The sequence below is a fragment of the Aquarana catesbeiana genome, linkage group LG01, assembly GCF_042186555.1.
Source record: "Aquarana catesbeiana isolate 2022-GZ linkage group LG01, ASM4218655v1, whole genome shotgun sequence".
NCBI classification, from domain to species: domain Eukaryota; kingdom Metazoa; phylum Chordata; class Amphibia; order Anura; family Ranidae; genus Aquarana; species Aquarana catesbeiana.
In genome coordinates this window covers 170,279,746-170,302,502 of record NC_133324.1, presented here as the reverse complement: position 1 = coordinate 170,302,502, position 22,757 = coordinate 170,279,746, and the positions used below count along the sequence as shown (strand labels likewise).

Below are 22,757 nucleotides of genomic sequence, written 5' to 3'. Positions count from 1 at the left end.
ATTTCTTTGGAAAAGTTAAGGAGGTCCTTATTCGTGCATTATTAATATCTGGCTGGGCATTGCACGTTCTACTCGGCAGAGAGCAACAGGAAAAGAATTACAGTGATCCTTCAGCCTTCTCCCTGTGTAGGGATAATCTGTTGTGGAAATATTAGCCAAAGAAAACAAAAAAGAAATATTGAAGTTCATGTGGTAACCATTAGCGATGTTTCATCAAGTGTTATACATATAAATGAATTCCAAAGCATTTTGTTTTACATGCGGAAATCAGAGACAGCTCTAGGTCAAAGTGGGAAGTGTTGGGATTGGTGCTGTAGAGAGCTGCATGTCCTGTTCAGTCGGGCCTGGTGTTTGAAATTCAGCCTATATTCATGAAGGTTTCTGTCACAAATAATGGAAAGCACACTTGAAAGCTGTGACATTTATATGTTCTCAATAAAACTGGTGTCAGGTGTAAAGAATGGTGGTCGTGCTCTATAGGACAAGCCGGACTTCAAAGGTTGAATTTAACTGATGCACAGAGTGAGTGATATTTCCCGAGACTGTTGCAGTTATTTCAGCCAGGCCTCATAAGGTTTACATTAGCCATACTGAACAATTCTGGAGAGGTTTTCTGAAAAGACAACCTCTTCCCCTATTCAGAAATAAAAGTATTCATTTCTCCCTTGCAGTAAATATTCATTTACCTGCGTACAGTGAAGACAGCCATTTTGAACAAATTAATATTAAAGTATTATGAAACAAATTACAAAAGCTTTAAATCAGTGAAACTCCAGCCATTTTGTTTTTTTTTGGATAGCGTATAGAAGGGTTAAAACCTCCGACAGGTTTTTCAATATCACTATACTCCCATTGGCGCGATACTATGGTATATGCTGGGGTGATTTGTAGACACAATTTGTACACTGTTAGGTTCTAATTGTTTTTTTTAGATGTGCAGTGGCATGCAAATGGAGATTTACAGCCCATGAGGTCTAAGCTAGCCGTAGAAATATTGCGCCTGCCACTAGTAACCTCTTTATCAAAATGTTCATTGACTGGCTGTTATGCTGAGCCATGGCATTCCATAATAAACATTACTGAACTGGAATAAGCACATAGAATTGGAAATTTAGGAGTCCTTTCTTGCACAATTGTTCTGGGTCGGTGACTCAAATTACTGAAGCAAAAGGGCAACATGCTAGCCAGATATGGATAAAAAGAAGAACTTGGATATGACAAGACTGCAAGGCTGGTTACAGAGCTTTTTTAACCTGTGTGAAAAAATACTTGATTGTGTTCAGAATTTAGATGTACATTTTTTGCAAGCACATATCCAAATCTGTATCCACAACCTTAAATTAATTTGGTCTTTCTAAAATTAAAGAGGTCATGTTCTCAGGAACATTTCTAGCTAAAGGGCAATGCACTCAAGGATGAATAAACGGATAGAATGGTGTATACTGTAAAGAACCAAAAATAAGATATTTACACATTCCACCTGTCAAATAACAACTGACAGATAACCACTAGAGGTTTAGCCAACAAAGAAGAGATATTTAGTTTTCTTATTAACCACACAATTAAATCAGCTATATTAGATGTTTTGAAAGATAAAGTATCATATTATTTAATGTGTTAAAGTTTAAATAACTTTTTCTTAGGTTCAGATAGTGTTGAGGGGCTAGGACCACTGTTTTTCTCTTGCTGTCTGTGGCCTAATTAGGAAGACTTGCTCCCTTTAATTGTTGATCACCAATGTCACTGGGAATGAAAGTGAGGGTAAATCCAAAACTTTGTTGTCAAAGCAGAAATAAAGGAAAAGTCTTCCAGTTGGAACAATTATTCCATGACAACTGTCCATGAGAGCATCCCCCATGTGGGGGGGGGGTGGACTTTAACCCTACCCTCCCATACAGAATAAAAAAAAACATTTTGGCTGTATTTTAAAAATGCATCATGTTTAAGTGTAAGAACATAATTTGTCTAGATAGCTAGAAATCAAAGATGGTACATGGTCAAAATGGGGAAGTTAAATGCATTAGCCCAATGTACCAACCACAGAAAGAAAAGTTCATCAAGTTACCATCTAATACTGCTCTGATACCTAGAAGGCAAAACAAAACCCAATAGAGGCAGTTTACAATGAGCAAAAAATCCTTCTCAATTCCATGGGTAACAGTCTGCTTTGTTTCTTGGGTCAACCACTCCACAGATGAACCACATTCAATTTTGTCAACAATTCAAAACTTTAGTAATAAAGAACTTAGTGGCTGTTGCCATTTGAATTCTAGGTGTCGCTTTACACAGGAGCAACTCCGATTGTGACAGCCACTACTGCTATGTAATGCATAGCAATTCCCAGCCCAACCGCGTCATTTTGGCAGTCTGTAATTGCCAGTAATAGCAGCGACAGGGGGAAAAGAGCACTACATAGGAAAGTGGTTCCTAACTTTAGTAAAACCAAAATATGGTCACATGCACATACACAAAACATTTGTAGTCCTCGTGATCATCCAAAACCTGCAATGCCCCCATTAATTTTGAGATGCGTTAACATACATTACAACACTTTAGGCTGGATTCACACTAGTGAAGGATGAGGATTCCCCACATCTAATTCACAATAGCAGGAGATTGAGACCGGAGCTGGTTCACATATCTCTGCTGCGGCTTCGGTGCGAATCTGCACAGCGGTCCTCCTGTGCGTCTTTTGGACCGTTTCAGGTCCGTATTCACCCAAAAATTCAGGCTGAAATTGGACCTGAAAAGGCGAACGGGGGCGCACCGGACCCCTGCTGTGAGCTGCATGCGGCAATAGTGTGAACCCAGTCTTAAAAGTAGTTGTATACGGTTGGACATTTTTTCCCCCCCTGCAAGGTAAAGTCATAATGTGCTAGTATACATCGCATACTAGCACATTATGTGAAACTTGAAAAATAAAAAAGTCACGCCTAGGGTAAACCATGAACTAACAAACTATGCAACAGCTGTTTCAATCTAGCGATAAAGGTGAAAATGATGTTTTAGGAAAATCCTACAAACAAAACAGCGCTAGTAGGTGCCTAATAGTATGTAAAGTATATAGTGAATCAATCCTCTACAAAAAATGACATTTAACAATCCAAACACAATTATATATACAATGGGTGTAAAATATGTATCTAGTGAAAAAAAAAGTCCAACCAAAAGGATAGTAATGTAGCAATAAAGGTGAAATAAACATCCTTGCTCAAATATGAACGTACAGTATATCCCACAGTAAAAGAGGCAACAAACGTTGATACTCCCAGCTGATTCATAAACAGGTGAAATTCATACTATGAAAAAGGGAAAGCTACACCAAAAGGAGAAAAGGAGTAGAAAAGATACCACATATAGAACCACAGAGACATAGTGTCTGAAAAAATAACTAATGAATTATAACAAAATAGAAATTTATTGTATGTAAATACACAGTAATTGACTACAAAGTATGAAATCAATCAGCAGGGTAAGTGGACGATTGTCTGTTCTTTTTCATTGCTTAAGTTTGGTTTCCAGACCCATTTTTTTTTTTCTGAAATTCATACTATACCACAGTGAATGATACAACAAAGGTTGGTACTCCCAGCCGATTCATAGACAGGTGAATTTTCTGTTATCTCACAGTGAAAGATACAAAGGTTGGCACTCCCAGCCGATTCATAAACCGGTGAAATTCCTACTCACCAAATGGAGTTGACCCTGGATAAATTAGATAAAGATATACAAAAAAAAAGAAAATTAAGAAATATCAGAGGGATATAAGAGATTACCATCATAATTTAGTTTATAAATGGCCACGGATTCAAGGGCATCTTCCATAGAAAAGGAATAAGTGAATAAAAATAGGGTCACTGCTGATAATTTGAATACACCCAATCATCACCCACAGGACACTGCAAATCAGCTTACACCACCTAGAACAGGAGGTAAAGGAACAATAACTAAACAGGACACACAAACACAGAATCCTGCCTATCACCCTAGGCAGAACAACTATCCTCCCACCCCCAATTATGGTCCATATCGACCAATGGATTATGATTACCCAGGAGATCCCAATTATTCATACAGACCGCCCCACCCCGATTAATGGGATTTTCCCAGGGGGGGCAATTGGAACCCACCTGGTTCTCCCAACCATTACAGAGAGCACAGGGGATGGCTCCGACCCAATTATGGGAGAGGGAGAGGAGGTTATTGGCAGCAACCATACTCCCCCCCCCCCCAGCTCAATTTTATTCACCCCAATCCTATCCACCACAATCCCAAAGAGGAAACGAGGGGGGAAGAGATACAGAGGGTGTAGGGGGGGGGGGTTCGTACCAAAAAGGAAAAGAGAAAACTAGGGCAAGGTATCTTCAATCTCAACTAATTAAACCTTGTATGAGCTTGTTAATAATTTAATATAAATGGGGGATAATACTTCGCTAACCCGGTACGTGAAAAGGAAAAACCTGATACATAGGAATGTGACAAAAATTCTATATCAAAGGCTAATATAAAGGCGATAAAAAGCAATAATCAATAATATACCAAAAAGTATATCAAATTATGCAAACATGTGATGAAATCAATCACAAAATGAAATGAACATAAGGGTAAACATATATAAAGTCCACCACAAAAAGAGTTGTTGCTCAGAAGTGGGGTACAACGGCCATGGCAGGCATGTAGAGCACCAGGGGTAGTGAGTCCTCCACCCAGGATAAGGGGTATGTACTCTTACTGGAAAAAGTGGACTTAAATGTCAGCAACAGTGAGTCAAATGCTAAAATGGCCCAGTCAACGAACTTCCAAAAATGATCCAGGGAATCCGACGAACTCCAAGAAAGGATCCAAGAAATCATACAGATGGATGTGAGACTGGAAATCAGATGGTAACCAGCCAGAGTGGAAAGCCAAAAACTCTCATCATAGGGGATATAGAAAGAAAAAATGCCTCCATATGGTGTAGGTCAAAAAGGTGGGTTTTATTGAAAAAAAAAAAAATTCATCCGTGAATATAAAACCGTGATCACAGAATAAAAAGCAATGTGAGAAGCTGAAAGCCAATTCCGACGCATTTCGTCCCAATGGACTTCAAGTGGGTATGCCTTGGTATGGGGGGGGGGGGAGAGAGAAAGAGAGAGAGAGAGAGAGAGAGAGAGAGAGAGATATTTTAGTTTTTTTCACGTTAATTTCATTTTGTGATTGATTTCATCACGTTTGCACAATTTGATATACTTTTTGGTATAACGTTATTGATTATTGCTATTAATTTAATATAGTAAGGATTTCTATGGAGAATTTTTAGTAATTTGGGGTGTCATATATATTAACGCCACTAGATGGCGGTGGTATGTATGGATCTGTTTAGGCAACTATTCCAATGTTTTTTTTTAATACATTTTTGAGCAAACTTACAATTTATTTAAAATTGGAATTATATGGGTAAGAGTGGAAGTGTAATCTATGAATTATCTGGTAGGTAGCCACTAGGTTATACTCATCCATGTGAATGGAGTATGGAAGTAGAGTTTCTACATACATACAAAAGAATACATTTTGGGCTTTCCCAGGAAACCCTACCTGAAGGGTATATAAGGTTAACCACACACCTGAATCTTCAGCTTCTGAAGATGTAATTTACTATGGTGAAACATGTCAAGTTAGGATACACAGTGTGTTGGAGCAAGCTTTAGATGCTTTACAGCAAGTTTTAGATGCTATACAGTAAGCCTATCGCTGTTTTGGAGAATTTGTGAGGACCTTTCACGTCCCATCAGTGATTATAGCAAGCTGTTGATACCATCATTTTTGCTGAGCACTGTTTTTAAACATTTTAAAGTTTTTCAATAAACCATGCTGGTTTACGCTATGTGAAGCCCGTTTTTCTTTTATTTTTAAATGCCATTTGTCCATCTGGAGCATGGAGAGTGGAAGAGAGTTATTGGCTGGAGTCCGCAAGTGGAGCCTGTGATCGCTGAGATCTGATCATTGGTTGGACCTTGCAGAGTGTAGGGGAGCGGAGAATCCCTCTCTGGGCTGTTCCTTGGGACCACGGATCATCAGTTACCATCGGGGGCCGGTTCCTGTTTCCACGGGTCTTTGAGACCACAAAGTGCATTTGAGCTCTCTTGCTATATGGTAATGAGGGTCAACTCCATTTGGTGAGTATGAATTTCACCTGTCTATGAATCGACTGGGAGTACCAACCTTTGTTGCCTCTTTCACTGTGGGATATACAGCACTTGCATATTTGAGCAAGGATGTTTGTTTCACCTTTTTTGCTACATTACCATCCTTTTGGTTGGACTTTTTTTCCACTGGTCACATATTTTACACCCATTGTATATATAATTGTGTTTGGATTGTTAAATGTCACTTTTTGTAGAGGATTGTTTCACTATATACTTTACATACTATTAAGCACCTGCTAGTGCTGTTTTGTTTGTAGGATTTTCCTAAGACACCATTATATGAAACTTACCTTGACACAAAGCTCTTCCAGCGCCGTGGTCAGCACTGCCTAGCGCCTGCTACATATGTCTATTGTGCCCACCTCTGCATCCTTTCCAACAAGGTCCAACTCTTTTTTCCAGAGCATCTCAACACAAAGATACTTCCTGTAAATGATGTGTCTGCTGTGGTGTGCTGGGGAAGTTTTTTGGGGTGCCATCAAAACCATCAGGTGAAGGTGTAAATTCAGCCTGAATGTTGTTTGTAATTAACTATACATTTCACACAACACATGGTGTACCATAATTTTAGTTCAATAGCTAAATGTAGATCAACAGGTGTAATAGACAAATGAAAAACATACTCAATTCCTTTGTCTTTTCAAACATTTATTAGCACGGTTTATTTGCTTCTTTAAACAAAACATGAAAGCTGTATTAGAAAATCACTTGCCAGGATGCAGAAGTTTGTGCGGTACCCAGAGGGGCTGTACATACCTGCTTACTCCATGGTGGACAAAAAAGCACCATGCCTTAACTGGGTCATAAAAATGAGTTTAGATTATCTATACAGGTTTCTGTGCAAGCACTATAGTTCAGATGCATAAAAAAGTAGCAATTATTTTCAAGAGAAAGCCTTTTGTTTTTTTTTTTCAGTGAGTGATTCTACAAAGATTCTAAAATACAGAAAATCAAAAGTTATAAACATATTGTCACATGACTTTCAAATTGTCAAAATGATGTAAAATAAGGTTCAGAAGATTTGACAGTCTGGAAGAAAAACGGCATTATTATTTTGTGTTGAACAGATGGTACAGACAAAGGTTCTCCCTTTATAGGGCCAGTCCAGTCCAGTCAAAACGTATATTCTGCATTTGGGAAGGTGTGGATTTGCTGAATTACACACTGGCATCTTAATTCTTTCTAAAATAAAAGTGCTAAGCCCCCAGCCCTCTTTTACAATGCCGCAAAGTTGAGTAACCCTGGAGGGGAAGCCTAAATTTCAGAAAAAAAAGCCAAATGGCTCAACCTAAAAGCGTGCAATCACACATAAAATATCCATTTTGGCTGGACGCATCTTTTAGTATAAAAGGAGGGATTTGGATAAATTGTACTTAATCAGAAGTGGGTCATTTTCAAAGCAGCTGAAGCATAAGTACTTGTGATGTGATGTGATAACAATGATTCCAAAATTACACAACTAGGATCTCAATAAACACATTCTGATTTTACAGCCATTTGTTGCACCAATGTTGAAAAAGCATGGCAAGTCTTGTAATCATGGGCATCAGCTTGTATAAGAGCACCGTGTACAGCAAGCTTTTGAAGAGCATTTGCATAGGCTTTTAGAGAATTTAAGAAATCTGCTCGAAACTTGCTGAAAGTTGCCCTTATACACGTTGAATCATGCATGTACCTGACCTAACTGTATGACAAATTTTAGCCAATGATCACTTATTTACCGGTTTTCATACTGAGCGACAGTATGAAATAGTTTTTTTTGACATTCATTTAATTAGAGCAACAGGCTTGGGCTTATTTACTGGATAAAATCATATCCAGATTTGTTTTATTACCAGGCCCCATTTGCAATGTTCCCTGATAAGCTACGCATTTGCCTAGCTCAAATAATCTGCATTATGTAACTAAACCCAATCTTTTGATTGGAGCTTGTTCCCAGCAATGCAACAGCAGCATACAAAGAAAATTTGACTTTCTAAAATATGACTTCTAGTAGCTTCATTTAGTGGCTTTCTTTCTGGATTAACCAAAAAGGAGTTCTTAGTAGGATTTGTTTTACTGTACTGTACTGTGAACTCCTTTTAAATCCTGGTCAACATTTAGTGAGTAGCATAACTCTCAACTATGTCTTATCTAGTCCACATGGACCTTTCAAAGGTTGTCCATTAACTGCTGCTTTACCATGCACGTGCAGCTTCTAAACTGGCCAGGAATGGAGAGGGATCATTAAACCCTATAACAGAGGCCTCTCCAAAAGCAAAATAACCTTATGTCCCAGTATGAAATCTAAATTAATCTTGAGTAACAAACAGCTGCCATAACAAAATGTAAGACCTAATGATAAAGTTAACTATTTGAAGTGCTTCATATGCAGATGTGACGTGCCTTATGTATCAGCAGCCAGGTTAGGGAAGTGCAATAGGTGAGTCTTACCTGTAGCAAAACACACACTGGAATCTGGTCTGCAAACATGCAGCTTTATATGTAGAACACGTCATGTAAAAGGTCAGAAAATCGATCATGTATCATATACAGTCTTACAATGTACAATATTCATAAGCGTCACAGCTCAATGCAAAACCTGAGGGGTGAAAAAGGCAGCTAGGCGCTTTTAACACATTAATATTTTTTTCAAAGAAGGAAAAAAAAAAATCTGTCCAGTGTTAAAATGTGATCAATGGTAACAAAAGTACTGCTGTATCGGCATAAAAGCCCACTTTCCATAGTGACTATGGCTATATTTATTATTTACATGGCAAATAAATTCACACTCCCAATTAATTTGTGCTGTGGCCATAAACTTCATACGATCTTCAAGACAATGCAACAGGCAATTTAAAAAACACGCAGTGGTTTCACAAATTGCTTTGCTACTGTAGCCACGCAAGGCACAGTCCTGCCCTGCATAGTGACAGTGTGACAATCACAGCTTCAGAATAAATACAGTCTCTCCTCCAATAGTCACTCAGTCTACAGGATTTTTGTGTTTTTTAGCCTGTCTCTTTCTGTGCTTAAACATTAAATCACAGGAGCTTTAATGTGAAACTAGCTTTGCTGGCTGATCTCTACAACCAGGTCTTGAGGCTGTCTAGGTTGTTGTTAATCCACTGAATGTTCAGTTTGATGCTTTCGATGGCCTCCTTCACACACCACATGTCTCTGCTAGAGCTCTTTGTTGAGTTGAAGAATGTGACAACCTGAAATTACAAAATAATTTATGTATAATATTAATATGTAAAATATAAAGAACACGTCCTCTGTAGGGTTCCTCAGATTTTCCTGCCATTAGATATTCTAATATAGAAATTCTCTTAACTGCCCTCACAGTTTTGCAAATATATATTCCTACAAGTGCAACAAGGACTACATTATGCTGACTTGCTGTCTCCCCACCTTTCCCTCCCTGCTAATCAGCCTGTGTCTACACACTTTCTGTGCTTTATACTGGTTCTGTGGTGCATCTCATTGGTTCTCTCGTCTGTTTACAGTGAGAAACAATTGGCCATGACACTACAAACTTCAGCCACAACAACATGTGAGCCCATCATTACAAGGTAAGGCAAAAACCACAGGGAATATAACTACATTAATATCTAGTTAAAATAAGAAAACATTTGAAAGTGTACAAGGCTTTTAAGGGGGCAATCTTGGCTGGAGGAAAGGAAATTTTAGCATGGGCTGTGTCAAAGCTGAAACTCCAGTAACATCAGAAGGTGTTAGGACTGGAGAGCAGACTTTGAAAAGTTGATTAACTTCTCAAAGTCTGAGGGAACTGAATGATCCTTTGGACATTGGCAAACAGGGTTGTGGCTGAGGCTTCCTTCAGCAGACGGTTGTCCAAGTACCCTGTGATATGAATGCCCTGAATCTGTAAGAAGTGGCGCAAGGACTTTTGTGAATACCTTGGGTTGCAGAAGAGAGTCTGAATGGCAGAGCCAAAATCGAAAGAGCTGGTCTCCCAGAGCAAAACACAGAATTAATGTGAAAGGAAGCTAGGGATTTGAAAAAATGCATCTTGTAGGTCTAATGGTGCAAGAAACTCCCCTTTCCTGAAAGAAGTAATGACAAAGCTTGGTGATTCCATCTGAAATTCTGGCACACACACAAATCTGTTAAGAGATTTCAGGACTGGAATGGGGTGGATACGTCTGCATAAAAACCTTTAAACCTTTGTGCTAAAGGAATTGGTACAACCACCCCTGGTAACTGAAGTTGGCGTAAGGTGGTCAGTAAATCTGCCTGTTTTGCGCTGATGCTGGTAGATTGGAGAGTAAAAAGTCAGTGGGGGCAGAGGTAGAAATTCAATTTCCTACCCTTTGAAATGACAGATTGGACCCAGAGGTCTGGGATGTCTCAGATTCAGACTAGTGCAAACACCAAGACACCCCTTCATTGTGAGGAGGGCTTTTGGGTAGGCTTAGGGGTTCAGGGCTTGTGACAAAAGGAAGGGAGTAGAAGTGGTAGCTGTAGGAGACTTTGAATTTACCAAGAGGTGTCTCTTACAAGCAGTCTCAGTAGATCAAGCTTTTAGCCACAAAATCTTGTGCATATGCACAGAGATGAGAGACAGTCTAAAGATTTGGCGAATCAGATTCTTTAGAGCATTCACACAAAAAAAAATGAGGCTGAAGGCATCAGCTGTAATTGTTCTCAGATAACTTGTTCCTCAAATACAGATTCTTGATCACTATTCAATTCTTTTGTCCAACTGGCTATAATGTGGAAAACAGACATAGGAGCAAATGCTGGCTGCAGCGCAAGACCTGTGCAAAGGAGGTATTTAAAGTGGTTGGAAAGCCAATTTTTACCTTAATGCATTGCTTGTAGCAAGGTAAAAAAAATGTTTAGGCATAGATTTTGTCCCCCCCCTCCTCTTATACTTGCCTGAGCCCTCATTTGATCCAGCACTGTGCACATCTGCAGCTCTTCTTTCCCCTCACTTCTGTGTCTCACTGGCTTTGCTGAGATACTGGGAGCCATTGATAGGGCTGAGTCCCGCTGTCTGTGTCAATGTACACAGCAGCGGGGCTCGGGAGCGAGCATGCATGAGTGCTCCCATGTGAAGCGACCTCCCGTGGGCCTTCTGTGTAATTCCATCGCACAAAGCAGGCAAGTATAGAGAGGTCCAGGGAGGATGGAGGAAGCCAAGGTTTTAGAAGGGCCAAAGAATTCAGACATAACGACAGAGAAAACTACTTTACTCAAACAGGGTATGTGTTGCATGCCTGAGAGGGAGCTAGCATCAGAGGAAGAGAACAGTGCCATAACAGAGCAAAGGAACAGCTATCACCCTAAGCTTTGTTCTCCATTTCCCGTGGGCCATCAGCAGAGTGCATGCTACGTGGCCCTCTTGTCCCAGCTGCCATAACCCAGGCACTGAATGTTTTCTTGGCTGTATCTCTGTAGCAGAAGGCAGGGCAGTAAATGTGTTGTGCACATTTTCATCAAATATGGTAAGCAGACGCGAGTCAGCTGGAAGGTCTATTGCAACTATATCCCCCATCCAGAAACTGTGTCACCATGGAAATGACTGCCAATTTTAAATCCTGCTAAAATTATGTATAGTGCCAACAGTGTTAGAGAAGAGTACAAAGGGGATTACCACAAAAAAGTGCAGAAAAATTCTCATTCATGGACCTGGGTTAGGGTCTGGTAGGATCCCATCTATATTGCACAGAATCTCTGTCTTGCCTTACTACGGTCACTGTATTTGTTAAGGGTTCAGGGCTTTGCCCGTCATGGTGGGCATACCTTCAAAGGGTTTTTTTTAGAGCCTGGGAACCATGGACCTGTATAACACCCTGCGACTAACTGCAATTGTTGCAACAACATGCCAAGCTGAGCGCCTAATGCAGCATCAAGTGCCTGAAGTAAATATTACAGGCTGGCCCCACACAGAATGGGGTCCAATGGTAATCGATCTGGAAACTTCTAGGCAATAAAGTAGTCAAATCTTGATAGAAGTGTTTGAAGAAAAAAGGAATTGTTAAAAAGGTAAAACATTTCTCCAGAGAAGAGGCCCATTACCTAAGGACACTAACAAAAAACTGGACCCTCGAGGAGTCCGAATAGTTATACGAGTAAGCCCCTGGGGGAAGCTCCAGCAAAGTTTTTTCCAGTGTCCAATCACCCCAGGGTAGCCTGCATGTAACCCATGGCCTATGCATAGTATTCCTGTGCCGAGCAGTGTATAATAAAATATGGTTTGTTTTTCAGTGTAATTGCCATTAAACTGAAAGTGGTTGTAAAGACAGAAAGTTTTTTATCTTAATGCATTCTATGCATTAAGATTAAAAACCTTCTGTGTGCAGCAGCCCCTCTCAGCCCCCTTATACTTACCTGAGCCCCCTCTCTATCCAGCGATGTCCATGAGTGCCTCAGTCTCCGGGACTCTCCCTCCTGATTGGCTGAGACACAGCAGCGGCGCCATTGGTTCTTGCTACTGTCAAACTCAGGTCAGCCAATGAGGAAAGAGGGGTGGGGCCTAGACGGCTCTGTGTCTGAATGGACATATGGAGCTGCAACTCGGCTCGGGTGCTCCATTGCAAGCTGCAGGAGGGAGGGACCAGGAGCTCCAGCCAGGGCCCGAGAAGTGGAGGAGGCGGACTGCCATGTGCAAAGCCACTGCAAGAGAGCAGGTGAGTATAACAAGTTTGTTATTTTATTAGAAAAAAAAAACAAGTCTTTATAACCACTTAAGGACAGAGCCTCTTTTTGAGACAAGTTAAAATTATTTTTTTTTTGCTAGAAAATTACTTAAAACCTCCAACATTATATATATATATATATATATATATATATATATATATATATATATATATATATATATATATATATATATATATATATATATATATATAATTATATATAATAATGGAATAAAATGGCGGTTGTTGCAATACTTCATGTCACACCGTATTTACGCAGCGGTCTTACAAGCGCAATTGTTTTGGAAAAAGTACACAATTTTTGAATTAAAAAAATAAGACAACAGTAAAGGTAGCCCAATTTATTTCTATATTGTAAAAGATAATGTTATGCCGAGTAAATTGATACTCAACATGTCATGCTTCAAAATTACGCCCGCTCATGGAAACTTTGGCACTTAAAAATCTCAATTGGCCAGCCTCACAGGGGAAAGGACTCGACAGTCTGCCCCGCTACCGACGGCTCCGGTAAGCAGCGAAGGTGACCAGAACACACCAGTAGGGGGGCCCCTCTCCCGCCCCGATAAAAGTGATCTCGCCACAGAGACCACTTTTACCTGAGAAGTCTGTCCTCCGTTTTTAAAAATACCGGGGTTATGGCAGCTATCTGTCTGCTGTCTGTCAAAGTACCGACGTACAACGACAGCGGACGGTCGGTAAGTGGTTAAAAAAAAAAAAAAAAAAGATTCTGTTCCTTTGAAGCATGTTATAAAGCACAGTGCTTGTGCTGTGTAATTTGGCACCCTGTAACACCTGGTTGATCCTGCCAGTTTCTGCCCTCTCCCCTGTAAACTGACCACGGTGTATCATGTCTGCTGAGCCCTGACGCTGTGGTCAGTTTACGTGCCTCTGTCATCCGCAGCCCTGCTCTTTTGTGTCTGTCTCCTCTGTCTTCCTCCCCCCTCCGCCTGTCTGCTCCTGTCAGCGCTCTCATATTTGATATAGAAAGCTCCCATCTGTGCTGTAATATACCAACAAGTGTCCCTGTGCCCGTGTTATGTAACAAAATATGCTCGTCTGTATCAGTGCTGCTCCCAGCGATCAGTTGACTTCTCTCTCTCTCTCTCTCTCTCTCTCTCTCTCTCTCTCTCTCTCTCTCTCCCCGGCTGACGTCAGCGGGAGTGCTCAGCCCCACCCACTAAAACTGTGAGCCGGAAAGTGAAGAGACCCGAAGAGTTAGCTGAGCGCTGGGAGCCGTGCTGATGTAGATACAGATAAGCATATTTTTTTATAAAACACAGAGACACTTATTGGTATATTATTGAGGGGATGTGATGATTTTCTATAAGTGGGTTAACAACCACTTAAAAGCGGAGTTCCACCCAAAAATGGAACTTCTGCTTTAACCACTTGCCGTCCCATGCTATAGCCAAAAGACGGCTACAGCGCTGACTTAATTTGCCGGGAAGGCATCCCTGGATGTCCTCCCATGCTTGAATGGCCTGCATGCCCCCTGCAGGGCGCGCTCTGTGGTCAGCGAGTCTATGAGACTCGGCTGATCACAGATTGGAGCAACCAATGACAGCTGATCATGTGATGTAAATAGAGCCGGTAATCGGCTATTTTTCCTCTCCACGCTGGTAGCGTGAGGAGGGAAAAAAAAGCCGATCACCGGCACTGCGAGAGGGCCATTGGTCCCGATCGTGGAAAGACACATATCAGTGACCACCAGCATCACCTACCAGTGCCCACAGTACCACCCATCAGTGCCGCCTATATATCACCAATAAATTGTTATTACCAGTGCTGCCTATCAATACCAGCAACCAACGTGAGGAGGGGAAAAAAAGCCGATCACCGGCGCTGCAAGAGGGACATCGGTCCCGATCGTGGAAAGTCACCTACCAGTGTCCACCAGCGTCATCTACCAGTGCCCACCAGCGTCACCTACCAGTGTCCACCAGTGCCCACAGTACCACCCAACAGTGCCCACAGTGCCGCCTATAAATCACCAATGAATCGTCATTACCAGTGCTGCCTATCAATACCACCTACCAGTGCCCATCAGTGCCACCTACCAGTGCCCGTCAGTGCCACTTACCAGTGCCACCCAATCAGGGCCCATCAGTGCCGTCTTATCTGTGCCAATCAGTGTCGCCTTATCTGTGCCCATCAGTGCCAATCAATGCAGCCTCATCAGTGAATATCAATGAAGTAGAAAAATTACCCGTTTGCAAAATTTTATATCAAACTATGAAACATGTTTTTTTTTTTTTTCCAAAAATTTCAGTCTTTTTTGGTTTGTTTAGCAAAAAATAAAAACCCCAGTGGTGATTAACCACTTCAATACAGGGCACTTATACACCTTCCTGCCCAGACCAATTTTCAGCTTTCAGCGCTGTCGCACTTTGAATAACAATTGCGCGGTCATGCTAAACTGTATCCAACTAAATTTTTATCCTTTTGTTCCCACAAATAGAGCTTTCTGTTTGTGGTGTTTGATCACCTCTGGGATTTTTATTTTCTGCTAAACAAATAAAAAAAGAGACCGAAAATTTTGAAAAAAAGTATTTTTTTGTATCAGTTACAAAACTTTGTAAATAAGTTTCTCCTTCACTGATGGGCACTGATAAGGCGGCACTGATGAGGTGGCACCAATGAGGTAGCATTGATGATGGGTACTAATATGCGGCACTGATAGGCGGCACGCAGGGGCACTGATAGGTGGTCTAGGGTGGCATACCTGGTGGTGGGCATCCCTGGTGGTCTGGTGGCATCCTCGGGGGGGGGGGGGGCTGCGCTGATAATCGATCAGCACAGACCCCCCCCTGTCAGAGGATCAGCCGATCGGCTCTCCTCTACTCGCGACTGACAGACGCGAGTGAGGAAAAGTTAATCACCGGCTCTTCCTGTTTACATCATGATCAGCTGTGGTCCGTCAGAGACTCTTTACCTAGATAGGAGTTGCGGTGTGTCAGGCTGACACACTGCAACAACGATCGACGTGATGCGCGCCCCCGGGGGTGCGCAGCGGCTTAATATCCTGAAGAGGTCATATGAAGTCCGATATTGAAACCACTTTGCCGTCGTCATTTTGCTATATGGTGGGCGGCAAGTGGTTAAATACCACCAAAAGAAATCTCCATTTGTGTGAAAAAAAATGATAAAAATTTCATTTGAGTACAGTGCAGCATGACCATGCAATTGTCATTCAAAGTGTGACAGTGCTGAAAGCTGAAAATTGGTCAGGACAAGAGGGGGGTTTAAGTGCCCAGTAAGCAAGAGGTTAAGGGAGGTGACCCCTGACATGCCACATTTGGCATGTAATTTTTTTTTGGGGGGGGCAGTAGGTAGTGGGTCCCAGCTCCCACTTCCTGCCGGCGCACCGAAGCACCAGAAGGGGGATCGCCTCTCTCACCTCCCTCTCGGCAATCATCTGCGACACATCACAGGTTCCAGATGATTGCCCGGCCAGTCACGGCGCGCGGCTCGCGCATGTGCAGTGGGTGCCTGGCTGTGAAGCCATAGCCGGGCGCCCACACTTACAATGCCGGCGCCGCAGAGAGGAGGGGGAAACGAGCGGGGTTTCGCTCCCCTGCATCGCTCTACCCTGGAACAGGCAAGTGTCCGATTATTAAAAGTCAGTAGCTGCAGTATTTGTAGCTGCTGACTTTTTTTTTTTTTTTTATTTTTTTTAATAGAACTCCGCTTTAAGATGGTTTCTGTATACTACTAATGTCTTCTAAGAACGACAAAAAATTACTTACCTCATTTAAATACACCTCTGTGGCAAACTGTGAAGTGGTCTTGGTGACAATGGACTGTATCGGGAATGATCCTGGTGGGAATCTATAAGAAAATCAGATTAAGCCTGGTTTTATGAAAAGACCATGATGCATTAGCCAATACGTAGCAAAGCTATGAGCCAACAGAAAAGTAAATGTGTTAATGTAAAAAAGAAAAATTTAACTTTCAATTAAAAGTAAAAACAATGGAGCTCCTCAGTCTGATTGGGACCAAACCATGCTGTATCACAAGACAGTCAGCATTTTCCATGAAGCTTATGTGATAAAAATATAAATAACAGGAGCCACGTTGTTGTTTGCAGCATCTATTGCATTTAAATATCATTGTATTTTACGGAGGTGCTACAAAACCAGACTTTGGACAGCAGGTATAGGTGCAGAAAAAGTATCCACTTTAAGCCTATGCACTGGACAGAATACAAGAGCTAGGGGGATGTGGGAAATATATGAATTACTACAATGAGTGGTTCCAGACAGTATACATCATTTTTAACTTTAAAATTGCCTCAATGTAAACCTGTGATTATCCCATATAGGTTAAAACAAGTGTTTACTTACAAGCATGATCCCCCTTCACCCCACTGCTGCCTATGCTTTGACTTATTAGTTCCATGCAGAAAAATGAAAACCTGAAGCCCTGAGCAAGCTCCAAGCCACTCTGTTCAAAACTTACAAAAGGGCTAAACTCTCTCGCCCTGCCCTGTCTTGATTGTGGCTGGGCAGGGCTATTGGCTGCTCAGGCTGTCAGTGCTGCAGTGTGAAGAAGGGAAGAGAGCCACATGCTCCCCATAGCGGAGAGAACCATGCGTTTTATTTTTTCCAGTAAAATACAAAAAGAAAAGAACACTTTAATCAAGACAAATATTTATTTAAATTATGAAATAAACTTTTAAATACTGTTAGTATAATTGTCTGAAATCCATTCTTATATGTTCTTCTCATGATCCCCCGTACTGCAGAAATCAAAACTGAGAGTGACAGGTAAGTGGCACTGGATAGTGGCAGGCATAGGGGTTGATTTACTAAAAGAAACTAGAGAGTGCACAGTCTGGGGCATCTGACTTCAGCTTGCTTAAAGGGGTTGTAAAGATTTTTTTTTTTAAATAACAAACATGTTATACTTACCTCCACTGTGCAGCTCGTTTTGCACAGAGTGGCCCCGAACCTGGTCTTCCGGGGTCCCTTGGCGGCTGTCTCAGCTCCTCCCCGCAAGAACTAAACACCTTCATGCGAGCTCTCTCGCATGGTGTTTAGTTCTTGCGGGCGCGCTCCCGTGATACAGCCGGCAGCTATAGCCGCCAACTGTATCATTCGGCCCCGCCGCGTCATTGGTTGTGATTGACAGCAGCGCGAGCCAATGGCTGCGCTGCTTTCAATCCATCCACTCTAGCCAATCAACGGCCAGGCTGAGCGGCGAAGAGGATGTCGGGAACGAGCGCGGGACTTTCGTGGGGTCAGGTAAGTAAAACGGAGGGGCTGGGAGGGCCGGCATTGTCGGATGTTTTTTCACCTTAATGCATAGGATTCATTAAGGTGAAAAAACGTGAACCTTTACAACCCCTTTAATTAGACTTTGACAAAAAACCTGGAAACCGATTGGTTTCTATGCAGAGCTGCACCAGATTTTGCACTCTCCAGTTTTAGTAAATCAACCTCATAGTGTCCATATTTTTTGGCCCCTATTGCACTAGTGCCAAAATAAATACTTGTTACTTGTGAAAAATAGTTTGGATGACATAGACAGCTCAGATCAGACAGACGGCTAGATACAGTACATCTGATCACATTAGATAGATCAGATAGCTAGCCATTGTGATATACTCTCATGTTTTATAATTCACAACAAAGAGCAGATAGAGAACACCCCCATAACTTTCAGTCTAAATGGTGTCAAGTGGAAATAGGAGAAGCACTGTGTATGTCTCATTGCTGGTCAGACAAGAAGTGAGGAAGGTATTCTTCACTGACCAACACCATTCTGATATTACAAACCAGGAACATGGTTACAGCATTGTGCAGAATGTTTCCCACTTCTGTCTGCTCTGGTTATATCACCACCCTGTCTATGCGCAGTGGCCAGGTTGTGTGAACCATAAGACTCAGTATTGATCTTCTACCACAGTGATTCTCAACCACTGGGCCACAGTCTGCTACTGGGTTGCAGGCACTTCCTGAACCAAAACCCCCATCCTCTATTTCCCTGTAAGCCCAGTGTTGGTGATGCGCCACTGCTCTCATAGTGTCCTAAGAATCCGCGCTGGGTGTTGGACTGTCAGGAGGAGCCAGTGCCCCCTCCCCACCTTTGGCACCACCTTCCCTCACTCTCCCTGGTGGTCACTTGACTGGAGTGATTCCACAAAATCTGGGGGAGTCAGCGGAAGCATAGGTAAGTGGGGGAGACCAACACTAAATGACCCACCTAGCACTGCATGGGATTTAACAGCACCCTCATAAGCCAAGGGATACTCCTCGTGTGCTGGAGATGTCGATGTCTGCTGATTGCGGCAGCAACATCCTGATTCAAGAGTGCACTACTGTGGCTACCCTTCCATATTCCCTCTTCCAATGTGTACATAAACATAGGGCCGTCTGATCCTACTCATTGTAATCTGTCACTGGTATGTTCTGATAATGGTTATAAAGTTATCTACAGCTGAACAGAAGTGTTGCGTTCCCAATATCTGATTTGGACAGGAAGGTAAATTAATAAACATACATAGCAGGCACACAAAAAATGTTTATACTCATACAATTAAAGTAAGGGAATACTAATTTTGCATCAGTCACACAATTTTATTGTAGTAGAGTATAAAGGTATTTTTATTACTGTTGGGTCATTGAAGGCTTTGGAAGAATTTACCGGGCCCGATCTCAAAAAAAAAAAAAAAAAAAAGCTTGAGGAACCACTATTGTAACAGGTGAAATAATTCACATATACGTATTTCAACTGTGTATTCAGCTGTTTGGCTGATGACCTCTTTAATGTATTTCCAGCAACTGGCCAAATTTTATCTTTTTCTTTTATTAACATCCACAGTATAGCTATTAAATGAAAAAGTTTCCAAAAGTAACTACTGAGCCTTAGCTACGTTAAAGTGTAGAGTGTAGTAAACCCCTTTTGCTGTACTTACTTCTGAGTGATGTCATCCCACTTTTGCTTGACGAAGTTCCAAGCCAAAACAAATCCAGGAACATTCTCACTAATGAAGCGAATAACAATTGGAAAATCCTGTGATCTTATAACATCTCCACGAAGACCAGCCTCCATCAACCTGGCGTTCAAGAATATGTTAACACTACATGAGACAATGCTGTAATGCAATAATTTATAAATAAAATATAACTGGGATTGTTTAACCACTTAAGAACCAAGCCTCTTTTTGACAAGTTAAAATATGTTTTTCTTTTGCTAAAAAATGACTTAGAACCCCCAAACATTATATATATTTTTTCAGACACATACTTTATGTCATACCGTATTTGCGCAGCGGTCTTACAAGCGCACTTTTTTTTGGAAAAAATACCCTTTTTTCACTTAAAAATAAGACAACAGTAAAGTTAGCCCAATTTTTTAATATACTGTGAACGATAATGTTACGTCGAGTAAACTGATACCCAACTTGTCATGCTTCAAAATTGCGCCCGCTCATGGAATGGTGACAAACTTTGACCCTTAAAAATCTCCATAGGAAACATTTAAAAAAATTTGACAGGTTGCATGTTTAAAGTTCCAGAGGAGGTCTAGTGCTAGAATTATTGCTCTCGCTCTAACGATTGTGGCGATACCTCACATGTGTAGTTTGAACACAGTTTTCATATGCGGGCACAACTTAAGTATTTGTTCGCTTCGCGCGAGCTCGGCAGGACAGGGCGCTTTAAAAAAAAATTTTCTTATTTATTTTACTTTTTATATTAGCTCTGTTCTTTAAAAAAAAATAAATAAAATTTGGGTCACTTCTATTCCTATTACAAGTAATGTAATCATCCTTTATAATAGAAAACAAAAAGCATGACAGCACCTCTTAAATGCGAGATCTGGGGTCAAAAATGCAATTAAAAAAAATATTTTTTTTTTTTTTTGCAAAAAAAGACATGTCCCCTTCAAGACTATTGGGCAGAAGTGATGTTTGACGTTGCTTCCGCCTTTCAATGTCAAGGAGCCGAGCGGGGGCCATCAGGAGGAAGGATGCGATCGTCTCCGTCAGCGGCGGAGATGACCATAACGCGGCGAGAGGGGGGCCCCCTCCCGCCCCCCGATAAAAGTGATCTTGCGGCGATTCCGCCACGGAGACCCATTTTATCTGGAAGAGCGCCGCTCGCCATTGTTGAAAATACCAGGGTTATGGCAGCTAGCTGCTGCCATAACAACGGTATGTAGCGTCAATGTACCGACGTACCATGACGGCGATTTGCACTAAGTGGTTAAGGCATGATAAAAAAAAAAAAAACAGATGTGGTATACAGCGTGTAAAATAAGTATTGAACACGTCACCATTTTTCTAGGTACATATATTTGTAAAAAGGTGCTATTGGCATGAAATTTTCACATGTCGTTAACAAACCATGCAATCCATACATAGAAAGAAAGCAAAACAAAGTTTCAAAATTAAGTTATGTGTAATAAAATGGAACACCACATGGAAAAAGTATTGAACACATGCAAAAAATTAGAATTTTTCATCAAACTTGCCTGTAAAATTCTTTTCTTTGAGTAGATCATGGGACACAGTCAGGCTAATATTCATTACCTACTGGGACGTCCCAGAGCAATAGCCTTGAGGGGAGGGAGACACCCTGCAAAACAACAGCCATCAGAGTTTATACAGCAGCCCACAGTACACTGCGGCCGAAAGCCGAATCCTCGGCTGCTCGAACATCCACTTGATAACATTTTGTGAACCTATGCACTGAAGACCAGGTAGCAACAGGTAGCAGCCTTACAAATCTGAGCCACAGATACCCGATGGTGAAACGCCCAGGAGGTTCTTACACTCCTGGTAGAATGAGCTCTCACCCTTAAAAGGGAGGAGCTTTACGCTTCGGACCGTAGGCCTGAATGACCAACTGACAGACCCAATTGGCAATGGAAGCTGCCTGCCCTTTCTTGGGTCCTTTTGGTAAAACAAAAAAGGAGTCTGATTCTCGGATCTCCGCAGATCTAGACAAATAAACATGGATTGCCTGGACAAAGTCCAAACAATGCAGTCGTCTCCTTCCGCCGAACGACGCTGAGAGAAAAAAAGAAGGCAAAATAATGTCCTGATATAAATGAAAGGCCGATACCACTTTTGGCAAAAAAAGATGGAACAGGTCATAACACGACCCTGTCGTGGTGAAGGATCAAGTACGGTTACCTCCATGAAAGGGCCGCCAACTCCAACACCTTTCTAGCCGAGATGATAGCCATCGGGAAGGCTAGCTTGCGTGACAGCAAGTCTAATGGAATTTCCTTGATAGGTTCAAATGGTTGTTTCTGTAACACAGACAGCACCAAGTTCAAGTCCCAAGGACACATAGGTGACATAATCGGGGGAAGCAAATGAGTTGCCCCCTGCATAAAAGGTTTGGATCAGTGAATGGAAGGCTAAAGTCCTTTGGAAGAATACTGATAGGGCCGAAACTTGACCTCTGATTGTACTCAAAGCCAATATGATTTCCACAGCTGACTGTAAAAAAGAGAGAATTCTCCCAATCACGTATTTCCGAGGATGCCATTTTCTGGCTTCACACCAAGCAATATAAGTCTTCCAGACCTTATGATAAATTTTCCTAATGACAGCTTTTCTAGCATTCACTAGGGTAGACACTGCTGATCCCGAGATGCCATGGTCCTTTAACACCCTGGCTTCAATAGCCATGCCGTCAAATTTAGAGACTGTAAATTGGGGTGGAATATAGGACCTTGAGACAGTAAATCGGAGCGACATGGAAGGGTCCATTGCCTTCTGGGCCAGGCTGGTGCCACCAGAATGACTGGAACCCCCTCTTTCTGAATCCTGCGCAACAAATGTGGAAGAAGAGGGATTGGAGGGAAAGCATAAACCAGGGAGTACTGTCTCCATGGAACTATCAGAGCATCTGCTCCGATTGCCAGAGGATCCCTTGTTCGGGACACAAAT

General features: G+C 41.7%; 1 protein-coding gene across 3 annotated transcripts in view; it reads right to left on the bottom strand.

The window, feature by feature from the left end:
- Nucleotides 1-6,816: 6,816 nt before the first annotated feature.
- The window catches only part of LNPEP (leucyl and cystinyl aminopeptidase), a 207,777-nt gene continuing 191,836 nt past the window's right edge, over nucleotides 6,817-22,757 (bottom strand). For all 3 annotated transcript variants that reach the window (XM_073624540.1, XM_073624539.1, XM_073624538.1), the window contains 3 exons: nucleotides 19,770-19,910; nucleotides 16,600-16,681; nucleotides 6,817-9,382 (listed from right to left, as the gene is read on the bottom strand). In XM_073624540.1, the coding sequence (XP_073480641.1) occupies nucleotides 9,251-9,382; nucleotides 16,600-16,681; nucleotides 19,770-19,910 (355 nt within the window). In that variant the 3' untranslated portion in view covers nucleotides 6,817-9,250. The remainder of the gene's footprint in view (nucleotides 9,383-16,599; nucleotides 16,682-19,769; nucleotides 19,911-22,757) is intronic.